The sequence below is a fragment of the Engystomops pustulosus genome, chromosome 1 (genome assembly GCF_040894005.1).
Source record: "Engystomops pustulosus chromosome 1, aEngPut4.maternal, whole genome shotgun sequence".
In the NCBI taxonomy this organism is placed as follows: Eukaryota; Metazoa; Chordata; class Amphibia; order Anura; family Leptodactylidae; genus Engystomops; species Engystomops pustulosus.
Genome location: NC_092411.1, coordinates 197,042,119 through 197,057,936, shown reverse-complemented (window position 1 = coordinate 197,057,936; position 15,818 = coordinate 197,042,119). Strand labels below are relative to the sequence as shown.

General features: G+C 40.8%; 1 protein-coding gene across 8 annotated transcripts in view; it reads left to right on the top strand.

Annotated features, from left to right (window-relative positions):
• The window catches only part of FAM13A (family with sequence similarity 13 member A), a 161,615-nt gene that overhangs the window by 85,732 nt on the left and 60,065 nt on the right, over positions 1-15,818 (top strand). For all 8 annotated transcript variants that reach the window (XM_072117632.1, XM_072117668.1, XM_072117624.1 and 5 more), the window contains one exon: positions 9,451-9,620. In XM_072117632.1, the coding sequence (XP_071973733.1) occupies positions 9,451-9,620 (170 nt within the window). The remainder of the gene's footprint in view (positions 1-9,450; positions 9,621-15,818) is intronic.

Below are 15,818 nucleotides of genomic sequence, written 5' to 3'. Positions count from 1 at the left end.
AAACCTTCCACTTTACCCCTTGATATATTCCTTGAGGGGTGTAGTTTCCAAAATGGGGTCACTTTGGGGGTTTATCACTGTTACAGTACTCCAGGAGCTATTCAAACATGACATGGGGCATGAAAATAATTTCATCAAAATCTGCTCTCCAAAGGCCCTAAAGCCTTGTTCTCTTTCCAACTCCTGCCATATACCCCTACAGCAACTTACAAGCACATATGGGGTATTGCCGTATTCAGAAGAAATTGTGTGACAAAATTTGGGGTGCTTTTCAACCTAAACTGCTTTTAAAAATGACATTTTGGGGGCTAAAATGAGATTTTCTTGAAAAAAATGTAAATTTTCATTTTCACAGTCTTATGTTCATAAATACCGTGAAACGCCTGTAGGGTCAAACCTTCCACTTTACCCCTTGATATATTCCTTGAGGGGTGTAGTTTCCAAAATGGGGTCACTTTGGGGGTTTATCACTGTTACAGTACTCCAGGAGCTATTCAAACATGACATGGGGCATGAAAAGGATTTCATCAAAATCTGCTCTCCAAAGGCCCTAAAGCCTTGTTCTCTTTCCAACTCCTGCCATATACCCCTACAGCAACTTACAACCACATATGGGGTATTGCCGTATTCAGAAGAAATTGTGTGACACAATTTGGGGTGCTTTTCAACCTAAACTGCTTTTAAAAATGACATTTTGGGGGCTAAAATGAGATTTTCTTGAAAAAATTGTAAATTTTCATTTTCACAGTCTTATGTTAATAAATTCTGTGAAACGCCTGTAGGGTCAAGCCATTCACTTTACCCCTTGATATATTCCTTGAGGGGTGTAGTTTCCAAAATGGGGTCACTTTGGGGGGTTTATCACTGTTACAGTACTCCAGGAGCTATTCAAACATGACATAGGGCATGAAAATTATTTCATCAAAATCTGCTCTCCAAAGGCCCTAAAGCCTTGTTCTCTTTCCAACTCCTGCCATATACCCCTACAGCAACTTACAACCACATATGGGGTATTGCCGTATTCAGAAGAAATTGTGTGACAAAATTTGGGGTACTTTTCAACCTAAACTGCTTTTAAAAATGACATTTTGGGGGCTAAAATGAGATTTTCTTGAAAAAATTGTAAATTTTCATTTTCACAGTCCTATGTTAATAAATTCTGTGAAACCCCTGTAGGGTCAAGCCATTCACTTTACCCCTTGATATATTCCTTGAGGGGTGTAGTTTCCAAAATGGGTCATTTTGTCAGGGGTTTCTACTGTTCTGACACCTCAGGGGATCTACAAAAGCAACATGACACGTGAATGCTTTTTCATAAAATGCTGCTCTTCAAAAGCCCAGTGGCCCTCCTTCTGCTTTGTGCCCTGGCATGTGCCCAAAAACCAGTTCACATCTACATGTGGGATATTTTCTTACTCAGGAGAAATCACATAACATAATTTAGGATGCATTTACTCTTTTACTCTTGTAAATTTAATTTTTTTTGAACTAATTAAACCTGTTATAGAAAAAATATTATAATTTCTTAACTTTACCTCTTTTTTATTTGAATTCCTGTGAGATGCTTAAAGGGTTAACAGACACCCTTATACCCGTTTTGAGTTGTTGAAGAGGTGCAGTTTATAAATGGGGTGAATTATAGGGGTTTCTAATGTATATGCCTTCAAAAAAACACTTTAGATATGTACTGGTCCCAGAAAAACTTGGTTTTGGAAATTTTCTCTTATTTTGGAAAATTGCTGTTATATTTTTAAGCCTTCTCAAATCCTAAAAAAGTGAAAGAACTCTGTCAAAATGATGAAAACATAAATTAGAGATATGGTAAATGTTGGATATAAACTTTTTTGTGAAGTAAAATTATTTATCTGGCAAGCCAAAAATTTCAAACTATGAAAATTGAAAATTTTTCTAATTTTTTGCCAAATTTTGCTTTTTTTTAAAAAAAACTACAATACATATTGGCAGACAAACACCACTATCATGATGTACAATATGTCACAAAAAAACAATCTCAAAATCACATAGATAAGTTGAAGTGTTCCAATTTTATAACCATATAAACTGACACAGGGCATATTTGAAAAATGGGTCTGCGTCCTTAAGGCCAAAATAGGCTGTGTCCCGTAGGGGTTAACCACTTCTGCTACAGAAGTCAAGGTAACTATTGCTATCGACCTTCTTAAAGAAGGTCTTAGTCTTGATCTGACAGTCAGATGTATGAAAAACAACAACCAGAAACTCAGCATTATTAGATGTAATTTCGCATGTGAATTCGAGACCACACTCATTCTCATTAATGTCTCTTACAAACTCGAGTGCTTCCACCTTACTACCCTTCCAAATTATGAAAATGTCATCAATATATCTCTTGTAGAGAAGACATTCGCCAAATGCATTATGTGGGTAAATGAACTCCTCTTCGAAAAGACCCACATACAAGTTAGCGAAACTGGGCGCAAATTTGCTGCCCATCGCAGTACCCCTTTTTTGCAAAAAGATTTTATTGAGAAATGAAAAATAATTGTGTTTCAGGATAAAGGAAATTGCCCTCAGCAGGAAGTTGGATTGGGCAGCAGGGATGGATGTGTCATTATGAAGAAAATGGGAGACGGCATGGATACCTAAATCATGAGGGATTTTGGTGTATAGGGAAGAGATATCCATGGTAATAAAGAGATAATTTTCTTCCCATGACTCATTTATGACATACCTGATTAAATCTGAGGTATCCAACAGAAAGGATTTGAGGTTTCTGACATATTTCTGGAGGAAAATATCAGTGTAGTGGGAGAGATTAGTTAAGGAGTTAATACCTGATATTATTGGTCTCCCTGGGGGCTTGGTGTCATTTTTATGAACTTTAGGCAGATAGTAGAAAAGAGCCGTTACTGGCTCTTCTATCCTAAGGTATTGGTACTCCTTTTTACTGAGAATCCCTTTCTGGAGACCCTCATCTAAAAAGTTGTATAGTTCCTTTTTATAATTATTAGTGGGATTATGATCCATTCTAGAGTAAAATTCTGAGTCTGATAACAACCACATTGCCTCTGCAACGTAATCGGTCCTGTCTAAAATGACCACCCCTCCCCCTTTCTCAGCAGATTTAACAACCAAATCCTCATTAGAGGCTAAATCTTTTAGACTCTTCTTTTCTTTATGTTAGATTTTCTCTCCTACCGGAGTGGTTGTTTTCATTCTTTGTACATGAATGTAGTTTCCGGAAATCTGTCGACACTAAAGTATAAAACGTGTCCACAAAATTGCCTCTATGGTGGGAGGGATAAAAAAAGAGACTTTGGTCTAAGACTAGTGTGGATTGGGGCTATAACTTCTTGTTCCACTGACTCTTCAGGAACAGAAGTGGCTTTAGTGCTATCAATGATGTTAAAGTGTCTTTTTAAAGTAAGACCTCGGACAAATCTATTAAGGTCCATAAATAGTTCGAACTCATTAGACCTCGGGGATGGACAATATGACAAACCCTTCTCGAGGACTCTTGTTTCAAACTCAGATAGCTTGTGGGACAAAAGATTAAAGATCTTGACCAGATTAGTGTCCTGGGTATCCTCACAAGCTGCTGGTTTAGCCTGTGCTAAGGTTACCTGATTCTATTGTGCTTGGGGGATTCTACTATGGAATCCTCCTCCAATATGGACGTCTCTAGGTCGTTTTCTGCCACCCCTTTGGCCTCGCCTGCGAAGCTTTTCTTTTTTTGTCCCCAAAGGGGAAGCTGGATGGCCTACTTCTTTTACAAAAGGGTCTAGAACATATTGCTGCACTACCCTTTTCTTTAGCAGTGCCCCGGTAGTCCAAAAAAAGATACCGACTCGTCTGGTGAAGGTAAGTCATGTGTGTTAGGGGAGTCAAGTAATATAAGGTGAAGGTGTATAAAACACTTGATGGGATTCTTCGGCATGACTATCTTCATCACAACTAGCATCATGTGTAGTAAATATTGTGTCATCATGGGAGGGTTCTGTAGGCATGAACCTTCCTGATGGTAAGTTTGGTTTTTGCATGTTCTCAATGTTATCCAAATTGGCTAAATCTAATGGGGGGGGATTTTGCCCAGAGGTACCAGGAAGAGGGTTATATACGGCACTTTTGTTCGTCTGTGAGGTGCTTTTGTTAGCATTCGGTGTGGTAGTATTACCTGCTGAAAGTGTTTTTGTATTCTGATTGCCCATATATCTCATGGTGCTTCTCCATGTTTTGTTAGACCCATCCCTCTTATCAGTCTCTCTGTTTTCTATCCTAAAATCCCTATTTTTATATTTCAGATGTTTTAAATTTTTATCTCTGATGTTCTTTAAAGGTTGTGTGGTTGGGCCGGTCCTGGAAATAGAATTTATTTAGCTGGTTATAACAATATTTTATTACTGTCCGTATTTTGAAAAAGGGTCACAGTACCCGAAACGCGTTGAGAGGACATTTTATTTCGAGTTTATGCTTTGTATTTTATTGCACAATGATGCTTTGGTATTTTAACCCCTTCGTGCTCCGTGGCGGATATATCCGCCTCGGAGCTGTGAAGGTTGTATGAAGAGGGCTCACGGGCTGAGCCTTCTTCATACAGAGATGGGCTTTGCTGCCGCCAGCAAAGTCGCCAGCGGCACTTTAAACGTGGCGGCGCATGGGCACCGCTATCTTACCTTCGATCGCCGCTCCCCCGAACGTCAGCGGGGGGCGGCGATCGGTTGCCATGGTACCCTCGGGTCTTCGTTTGACCCGAGGATACATCGTTCCTGCACATCCATTACAATGAGCCTGTGGCTCATTGTAATGCATACAGTGCAGAAATGCCATATACTGCGATACAGTTGTATTGCAGTATATGGCAGGAGCGATCAGACCATCTAGGGTTAATGTACCCTAGAGGGTCTAGGAAATAGTGGGGAAAAAAAAGTTTAAAAAATGTAAAAAAATAATAAAATATTAAAAGTTCAAATCACTTTCCCTAGAACTGATATAAAATATAATAAATAGTAAAAATCACAGACACATTAGGTATGCCCGATCTATCAAAATATAAAAACGGTTATTGACGGCGGTGACCTCCGAGACGGGAAATGGCGCCCAAATGTCCGAAACGCTGCTTTTACACCTTTTTAGATGACATGCTCCGTGCCCCAAAGTATGAAAAAGTTATTAGCTTCAGAAGATGGCAACATTTTTTTTTCTTTTTTGTACACATTCGTTTAATTTTTGAAAATGTATTAAAACGCAATAAAACCTTTATAAATTTAGTATCACCGCGATCGCAACAAACCAAAGAATAAAGCTGAGGTGTTATTTGGAGCGCAGAGTGAAAGTCGTAAAAACTTAGCCCACAAGAACCTGCCGCATATGCATTTTTAAAATTTTTTTCCACATTTGGAATTTTTTTACGGCTTCCCAGTACATGGCAGGGAATAATAAATAACATCACGGGAAAGTAAAATTTGTTACGCACAAAATAAGCCCTCACACAGCTCTGTACACGGAAAAATGAAAAAGTTATGGATTTTTGAAGATGGAGAGCGAGAAATGAGCGAAAATACCCTGCGTCCTTAAGGGGTTAATGCTTACTGAAGAATAAATTGCTCTTTTTTGGACACAAACTCTGTTCCTGGATTACTTCTTAGCGCCCCATCGGTGCTCAGAGATTTTCCCTTTAACCACATTTATTACTGACTGCATCACATTTATTACTGACTGCATCACATTTATTACTGACTGCTTCACATTTATTACTGACTGCACCACATTTATTACTGACTGCTTCATAATTTTGTCCTGGGTCCTAGATACATATGTCAGCTGCTGCAGAACCTCATATTAAAGCAGAAATGCCGTTGGTGGGGTAAGATAAGTGGGGATGATGAAGAGGGGTCTGTATGTGTTTAAGGGGCACACTAGGAGAGATGAGGAAAGCTTCTTAGCTGCTCCTGCACTCAGGACACTAAGGGGTTAAGGCAGAGTGTGAGGAGACTTGGCTCTGGCTGATTCCCTGCTGCTATGGAGGAGGCTGTGGCTTCTCTGCAGGTGCTGGACGTTCTCCCTCTTCTCTGTATGAAGCTTCCCGCACTGCTAACATGCAGAGCGGGGATTGGCTGCAGGCAGGCTCCTCCCCTCCCCTCCCTCTCTCCTTTCTGATAGCCTGCACGGAGCCTGCTACAAGAAGCAAGAGGATGGAGCCAGCCCCTAAATACAGCCCTGCACTCAGCGGTACCGCTGCGCTTCTCATCACATGGAGGGGCGCAACTGCTACGTCTGCTACAGCTGTAGTTATGCCCCTGAGCCCTATGGCAATCGTGGAGGGGTTAAAAGGCAAAACTTTTCATAAAACACAATTCAAATACATTGAGTGCTATGGGATTGATCCAAATCTAAGTCACACATTGTTATCTCACTTATTTGATGCAGAAGAAAGTCATTTCCGCTGTAGATTTTTTTTCCTGCATTCTCATCAATCCCATTCACTACAATACTACTGTATTATGCTGCAAGTTTAATGCACAGCATTTCCAGTAATAGTGACCGTGTACTGTTACATTAAGGGAACCTTTTCTCAGAAAGGTCAGTTTTACATGATCCATGTAGGACAGGTTCCAACATCTGGCATGTTGATTTAAAAAATGTCCCTCCTCCCACTTACGTCATCTCACTGTTACAAGTCTGTAGTCTTTTACCCTTGACATTTACGTGACTGCCAGACCTTCACTCTTTTTAGTTCCTCAAGGTCTGTGTATTGCACAAAGTACATTGTTTAAATTTTTTAATAAATCATTAACCCCTTGACGCAATAAGACGTTCATGTACGATCTCAGTGATCACCTGGGCTCAGTAGCAGTGTCGGGTACTCACCTGGCGGGTCGGCATCCATCCGCTTCCACAGCAGCCCTGGGGTCCTATGAAGTGCCTGTTAGATTGTGATATTAGCACGATAATAAATGCTTTAACCAGAATGCATAGGCTGGTTAAAGTAATAACCAGGTAAAGTAAATTGCATTGAACAAGTGATAAAATGGTCACTTGTTCATATCCCACACTGGAACAAAGTAAAGCAGTCAAAAGAAAAATGCAAATAAAATAAAAAAGATCGCCTCATGCCCCATCGCATATAAAAATGAAATTTCACATTCAAAAAAGTGGAAATCGCCACAAAAAGCTACATATTGAGTATCCCCACATCCATAACAACTCGTAGAATAAAATAAAAAATTGCAATAGTTTTCACATCCAACCTCATTAAAAAAAAAGGATGAAAACCGATCAAAAAGTAACATTTACCCGACATGATGCCAATAAAAAGTACAGCTTGTCTCGCAAAAAACAAGCCCTACAACAGCTTAGTATACAAAAAAATAAATGTTATGCTTCTTAGAACATGTCAAATTTCTCAACAATTGAGTTCTATATCCATCAAAACAAGTCAACCATAAAAAAGCTATAAAAAACGGGCTCTGCAAATGCTCAGAACGCCCCCCTGACGGCTGTGTGGTCTTGGCTCTGAAACCGGAGCTACAGTGCATGTGCAGAAACCCCCTTCGCGGATGAGTGCGTGCAACTGTGCACTAAAGATGGCTTGGTAGGTGGATCGCAAGAGGATACTGGGGCGTGAAGTAACAGTCCATGTAGCCTGAGCCATGCTACTCCACACCCCAGTAGCCTCTTTGGTAAATTTGCATATTACAGCAATAAAAATGCATAAAAGATATGGGGGACTAAAGGATTACTACTATAGATTAGATGAACCTGCCACTGGATGTACCTCAATAGGTAGATCCTTGGTGGTAGGTTTCCTTAAAGGGGTTAATGTTTAGAAGCGGATTAAAACAGGTCTGTCACTATGAGAATTCAATGCTGCTTATTAATAGAGCAGATTGATATAAGTTTTGTAACAAAAAATAAATTATAACCTTTTACTAAAATATCATTGATTAACAATCCTCCATTTATTAGAGTACATGCAAAGTAAGCTGCCAGTCAGTGATTGGACCGCCATCTTGACTTCCCAACATGTATAAAATTCTTTTATCACAAAACTATAAATAAATCTTCTCAGCCCCTCCTGCTCTATAACATGTTGTCTGCAGATAACATTACATTTTAATGGGAACCGGTTCCACACTTGCAAAAATCTTGTCACAAGTCTTTGTCATTGTGGGTCTAAGTTTTGACATGCCCACTTATGTGCACTGTGCAGGGCTCTCCTGCTGTGAAATGTGGCCTTGATCACATGGGGGATTTTGACACAAACCTTTTTCATCAGGCAAATCCTGCAGTATGTTGTGGCTGGACGCCGTTCAGATAAGTTCATTTTGACCTGGATATTTCTGCTCAGACTTTTACCAAAATAATTTGTGTGTATTTACTTTACACAGTGCTTGACCTGCTCCATTTTTAAGAGATCTTGTAAAACGTTGTTATTGTTTTAACATTTTGAATCCTTGGAAAAGTAGACTGTTCTGTTATAGAGTGTATTAGGATTATGCTTGGATCCTGAGAGTCCATACCTACAACATTGACATAATAGCTGTATAAATCCATGTGTTGCTATTAAACATTTACCACTGTTATCCTCTAGTGCAGTTGTGGCGAACCTATGACACGGGTGCCAGGGGTGGCACTCGGAGTCCTCTCTGTGGGCACCCAGGCCGTCACCAAAGAGGACACAAAGTATCTTCATGAATTCACAGGAAGCCTACGACTATCTGTGCTCAGTGTTATCTTAAAGTGACAGTGCTGCCTGAGACTACATCACTGCCCTAGTGCATGGCATAAACAAGCCATATAGTAGAAAATATATCAGTATACGGCACATGCGCTGCTTTACTGCTTAGCTTCCTGCTTCCGCTCATGGCAGCCGTAGGCATTTGAGTTATAATTCAGCCGGATGACGTAGGGAAAGGAGGTGTGAGCAAGCCGTGGGACTCGCACGTATGTATCCGCCCACCTTGACTCGCTAGACACGCTTCCTGGTTGATTTTTTCCTTTTCTGCGCAGCGGTTTTATTAGATGAAGAAATGTTGCCCTTTTGCTATGAGGGCTCTATGGGAACCTGCCCTCCACTTAATTTTTTCAAACAGCGTTGACAGGTTCCCTTTAAGTTTCAGACCAGGGAACGAGCAGGTTCGCAGAAGTGACTAATTCAACAATTGTATTTGTTAACATAGTCTCTGTTAGATTTCTATTGTATGTAATATATAACAGGCTTATGAATCAGGGCTTGTGCTATGGCCTTTCTCCTGTGTGAGGCTGCAGTCTTCCTGTTGCCTACATGACTCATCCTGCTTTCTTACAAGCTGTTTGTTCTACTTGGCTGATAAGCTTGTTGTCTGTAGATTTTTTTTCTCTAGAGGTCAAAGTGGCACATTTCACTACAGCTGTTTATTCCTTGTAGCTATGCGTTTGATAGTAGGTGTCAGCTTTATTCATGTGTGGTTGCTTACATGTTTTTTTTTCTAGGTGAACAAACCCAGTCATGAAAAACAACTACACCAAATGGAGGTGCCAAAACCTAAACCATCTGTAGGAGTCCCTCAGTCCAGCATCCTGATAACAACCCGAACAGCTTCTCCTGAATGCCAGGATCTGGTGGATCATCTGGTTACCAGCAGCTCGGACTCTGTGCACAGGTATGTTGCTTTCAGTTCATATTCAGTAGTTGTGTGGGTAATTCTGATGCCTCCCATCTAGGGTTTTCAGCAGATTTATCTTGCTGTCTGCTAAAGTTTAAAAAAATCTTAGGGACTCTACCTGCATCACTTCCCTATGCGATCAATATACTGGTTAGACGCGTAAAATGGCAATTCCGATTAATGTTGAAGTAGAGAATTAAGCAGCAGTCAGAGTATTCCACTGTCTCACAAGAGCTTAGCCATCCATCTTCCTAGTGAAAGAATCATACTCATTCAACTGATGACCATTTCTTCTGGTTCCACCATAGACATCTGCAGAAGAAATATTTACCTACAGCTATCCAACATGTGTATGATCAGGATTTTCTCAGATTTGTCTCTTATTGTTCACTTTTAGATTTGATTATGAATAATTAAGTGTAACATTTTATGACTCTTAATACCAGGTGAACTATAGTGATTCAAAGGGCTTGTCGTGTCAAAAGTTTTACATCTAGTAGTATACATCTGTTTTAATGCCATTATTACTAAAATGTTTATATAACTACAGTGGGGCTCATTTCAAAATTTTTACCGAGTTATGCACAGCAACCCGGCAGATCATGTAATTTGTAGCCACAGGTGTCCTTAATGAATGAGGTCCAATATATTTATATAGAAAATGCAATATGCAGCTGTTTGACCTTTCTAGGCTTGAAAGCTATCCAGTTCCCAGAAATATGCTTGTCATGATTTGTTTGCAGGTGTATGATGGTGTCATTAACAAAATGTGTATTAGTTTCAGCTACTGTCAGCTATTATGAACATAGTGGTTTAATGTTATAAAAATACACCCACAGAATGAAAAAGCTATATACACCATCCAGTTTGGGCAAGACAACAACTTGGAACATGATGTTCAAGTCGTTAAATGTTTGCCGACAGGGTGTAGCTGTGACAGACAAATATAGATACATCTGATATGAAAGTCTCCACTGGTGGAATGATACATGGGCCAAAGTCTGATCTTTGTTCCCTCTACTTGGCACTAGTGACATTTTAACATTGCCAATGCTATTACTGCCTGCTCTCTTAAATACATTTCATATTATATTATTTGTTCTTCTTGGCTTAAGTCTTTCTGATGGCATTTACAAAACAGCCTAAACTTTTGTACAGGACCCATTGACGTTTTAAAAAGTATATTTTTTTGTAATGGCCCATGTGTCCATTACTTATGTGGCTGTTCAAAAACTTGCAGGCACCGCAGCACTTTAGCAACGTGTGTGGATTAGTGAATTTAAACATTTCAGCTTATCAAAAGTCTCTTTATTCTGGAAGTCCCCAGGTTCGTATAGGATAGGTTCTGTAGATTTATTCTCAACTTGAATTTGTATGTAAGTTGGAATTGCTATGGTTTTGTAAGTGTAACTTCAGACTAAGTGATTTTTCCATTAGTGTGACTATAGGATTTTCATAATTTTGGGCTGTCAGGAGAGCAAGCATTAACAAAAAAAGCTTCATCGGAGACACCGTTGATAACTGTTATGTTGATCATTGTAGCCTGGGGCCAAAGTTTGGTAATTTACCAGCATCCAAAGAGCTTCACCAGAGGTCACAGTAGGCAGGGAGGCCTGTTTATAACTAGGAGTCGTCTGTAAATTGGATCTCCTTAAAGGACACCTGTCATCAGGTCTGTGTCACTTGTCCTGTCACTACTACCTGTCTACCTGTTTTAGCAGCTCACAAGGATCCCATCCCAGCCTTTATCTAGTTATTTCATACATTATTCATTGTAAAATCACATATTTTTTATCATGTAAATGAGGCTGGTCACATGGTCAGAGGCAGTGATGCCACCCCTGTTACCCCTCCCCTCTCCTCCCCCTGCTCATGTCTGTGTGTAATGTATAGTAAAGTATTGCTAGTGTGTGTGCTGCATCTGCTGACATGCTGCATCCTCCTAATATACAGGTGAGAGACACAGACATCAGCTACACATGAATCTGACATGTTCTGCTGTAACATGGCTGCCTAGAGCTGCTGTATCTCTCCTAAACACACACACATGCACACACACAGGCTGCAGGGGGTGTGGCCACCAGCACCAGGAAGCACATCATTATACAGCCTCACATCATTATACAGGCTGTCAGTCATGCACTGGGGGTGTGGCTGTGCCTCCCACTCATGAATAAGGTGGACAGCTTGAATATGCTAATGCTTCATTGGACATTTCACAGGTCATTTGCATACAGCTTTAGGACCTCATTGCTTAGGTTTACAGGCATGTAGAGGGACAATGAAGGGATAGATGCAATGCTCTCTAATGGCAGTTTATGAAAATATATTTAGTTTAGGGGGGTTATTTTGCATGACGGGTTCTCTTTAAGCCTATGAGATTGTTTTGCTCTCAGATCATCACAAGTCATGTTTATCAGGAGCTTAATTTACATATTTCATTGAACCAGCAAGAGTTCTGTAAGGTATCTAAGATTGTTCTAAGGTGGTCTGTGTGGATTTGTATGTTGAAAAGCTGCTTTATAGAGTACCTTTTAAGACTTCTATCAGAATCTCACACTCTCAATTTTACTTGCTAGTCTGCAGAATATTTCTTAGTTTCATTAAATGGGAGAAATTATTGGCAAATCTGGGGCTTAAATGCGTTGAATTTCAATCCTCTAGTGATGATCACACAATAAAGATAATTTTAATTGCTTACTTTACAATTTCACTCTTTACAGTGTTATTGCTGTTTTAGCGAGGACTCTCTAAGCAGACACAATAGGGCACATTTACTTACCTGGTCCCTCGGAGTTCCCAATAGTGCATTGTCCGCCGACAATGCACTGTGCCGCGATTCACTAAAATTGTGTGACCGATATCCTGCATGTGTCGCTTCCCCGCTCAGGTCCGCCGGTGTTCACCATCTTTTTCCTGGTTCGTGTAAGTGCATTGGTTGCGACACAATTTGAATATTAAATCCCGCGCTCAGTCCAAATCGGTGGGATCGTCCCATGGACCACCCTCCCCGATTTCTGTCGCATGAAAAGCGGCACCGCTGTGCCAAATTTTAATTGTGTGCGACACAATCCCTTTTTAAATACCTTTCCCTGCGGTGCAGATCCCAACAACCATGAACAGTCCAACGGAAATGCGATCCGCGGACTCTTAGCAAATAAGCCCCATTATGATCCTTGTGTCCTTAGATTATCATGGTCCAGGTTTATATACACTTTCATTTTAGCCTCTGAACATTCACTAATATCTCACACATAGAAAGAGAGATGAGACAGATCAGAAATGAGAGATGAGATCCATGAGATGCATATAACACACAATTACATTCTTAGCTCTGCTATATCTCACCTATAAAACACATAGTTAGCTCTGCTGTGGCCCTCCCTCCCCTGGATAAAGAGCTTATGTGTCTGTAGCTTTACTCTCCTCACGCTGCTTGAAGGCATGAAGTCTCTGTGAGCTCATCCTGGAATGCAATGTTGGTGGCTGGAGCTCAGTGCAGCATCAGACAGGAAAATAATGTGTCCTGCCAGACCCTAGACTACTGATTTACAGTCAGATTTTGCGGCAAATGAAATTGTGCACACCAGGACTGATAGAGGGGAGGGGGGGTTGGAATTACATCTCTAAAATACAGACATCTGTGAAATCTATGCAGCCTTAGGCTACATTCACACAAACGTGTACGGCTTATATACGTCCCCCATACATTGCAATGGCCTCAAGGCGCCGTATGGGAGCAGTACGGTGCGGCACCGTATTGTTTCGTAGCCCGTAGATAGATAAGACACGTCCTATCTTTCTACAGAATACGGCACAGTGTGCTGTGTATTTCTATGGAGAGGGTTGGGGGTGAGCAGTGCTCTCCCCCCTCCTCCTCCTCTCCCCGGCGCTGATGTATGTCCGCCGTACTTTGGTACGATGGGCATACAATGTGTGCATGTAGCCTTAATCTTAAAATCGGGGACCTATTCTGCATTTGGTACAGATTCCACTACCAATATTTCCAGCAAAGTATAAAGATGCCGATGTCGCCTGTTTCCTGTTGAACAATAGCTGGTGGATTACCCCTGTGTAAATAGTTGTGTTCTCTTGCTTGCTTTTGCAGACACATTTTGCTTGGCTTGGATCGTCTGCTTTGAATGGTCTTTCCTAATAATTGTATCTTTTTAAGAAAGTATACAATTGCCCAATGAAAAGCATGTTTTCAATCAGTGTTCCCACTAAGCAATTACACAATAAAACGGATGCAGAAAACTGATGTTGTACGTACCTTTCATGTCACTTTCTGTTCTAGAAGAAGACACAAATTGCCAGCCTTCAGGATGGCAATTTGTTGTTGTGAAAGTGAAGCACACAGCATTCTGGGCTCAAACAATGAAGCAATGGCATAAATGAAATATCCCTGCAGTCATAATGTGTAGGAACACGTAAATGTGGCAGCATGCCAGTGACTCTGCAAAAACTTGTGATGTATGCTTGGCAGGACTTCTTGTTTGTTCTGCATGAGCAGTGTAACATTTTGGCCTACATAGCATAGTGCTCATAAATTAGCAGTCTTCATTTTATATCCTTATTCATTAAAGTACAGCGCTTGCTTGAAGCCAATGAAACTTCTTCTAGGAAGTCACGTTATTATTACGGTAATATTCTATGAACTGCATGCCATCCCTTACAGGCTTTTTGGCCTCTTTTATTTTTTTTCTCATACCTACACATTGTTTATCAAGGCTTGTACACCTGCAATCTGGCGTGCATATGGGAATTTATTCTTTAGTCTTGCACTAAAAAACTTCAAACGGGTTGCCCACCATACTTTAAGTTTTTGTAATGTGTGGTGGTCAGTATTTTGGGTAACTTACAAATATTCATCAATTAAATGTTTTGTTACACATTCTTGATATGTAAAGTCAAGCGCTCTAGTACAAACATGCTTCTTACCTAATCAGTCAACTGTTCTTGTCCATGAAATGGCAAGAGATGGAGGGTCATGTGATCTTAAACTTCTGCACATGCACTACCTTCCAGGACCTTATGATGGTATTCATTCTCATTCTTGTCAGTCCCCTGTACTGCACTAGGGTAGTCTAGTTGTCAAGCCCGAAGTGAATTGATAAACTGAGTCACAGGACACACTGGGGCTCATTTACTAAGCTTCCGCACAACGCATTTCCCAACTTTTTCCGGTTTGCGACACATTTAACTGGGGGTTTTTGCACATGTGATCGAATTTTAGCGCAATTGCACCAACTTTCATGCGACACAAATCGGGGGCGACTGATTCGGACTAAGCGCGGGATTTAAAGGGAACCCGTCACCACTATTTTCACAAATACAGGTAGTGACAGGTTCCTATAGAGCTCTAATAACTATTTGACACCCTGCTTGTAGCTAAAAATTATGCCCCTGAGATTCCCATATATTCAACTTTATAGTTTTATCTGGTAACTAAGCATGGCTACATGGAGTCCAGGTGGGCGTGGCCTCCTCGGGCTGAATCCAGCAGCTCCTCCCCATCCCTATCTCTGTATGCTGCTATAATGTCATGTGACCAGGGTGACATCATCGCAGGTCCTACAGCTTTTGTAGCATTAGGAACTGTACACTAGGCATATATGTCATGAAATCACAGCATATTTTATCACATGAAATCACAGCAGCCTGCATGGAGAGGACTAGAAATCCATGGAGGCTGCTGTGATTGTTTTATGTGGTCAGATATGTACATGGGGTATAGTTTTCATATTAAGTAGCTCAAGGACCTTTGAAGATGTCACCCTGGTCACATGACATTAGGCCACGATCCCCGTGGACTCGCTCCAAAGCTGCATAGATACCAGGCAAGATTATAACTCTGATTTTATGGGGATCTGAGGGGAACAATTGTTAGCTAAAAGCAGGGTGTCAGATAGTTACTAGAGCTCTATAGGAACCTGCCACTACCTGTATTTGTGAAAATAGTGGTGACGGGTTCCCTTTAACATTCAAAATTGTGTCGCAAGCCATGCACTTACATGGACTTGGGAAGAAGATGGTAAACTCCGGCATACCTGAGCGGGGAAGCGACACATGCAAGAAATTGGACACACGATCTTAGTGAATCGCGGCAGCTCCAAATCCTCATTGGGCAACTCGCCTCTGGGACGGCTAAGTAAATGTGCCCCACTGTGTCTTCAGTAGAGGGGGATGACAGTA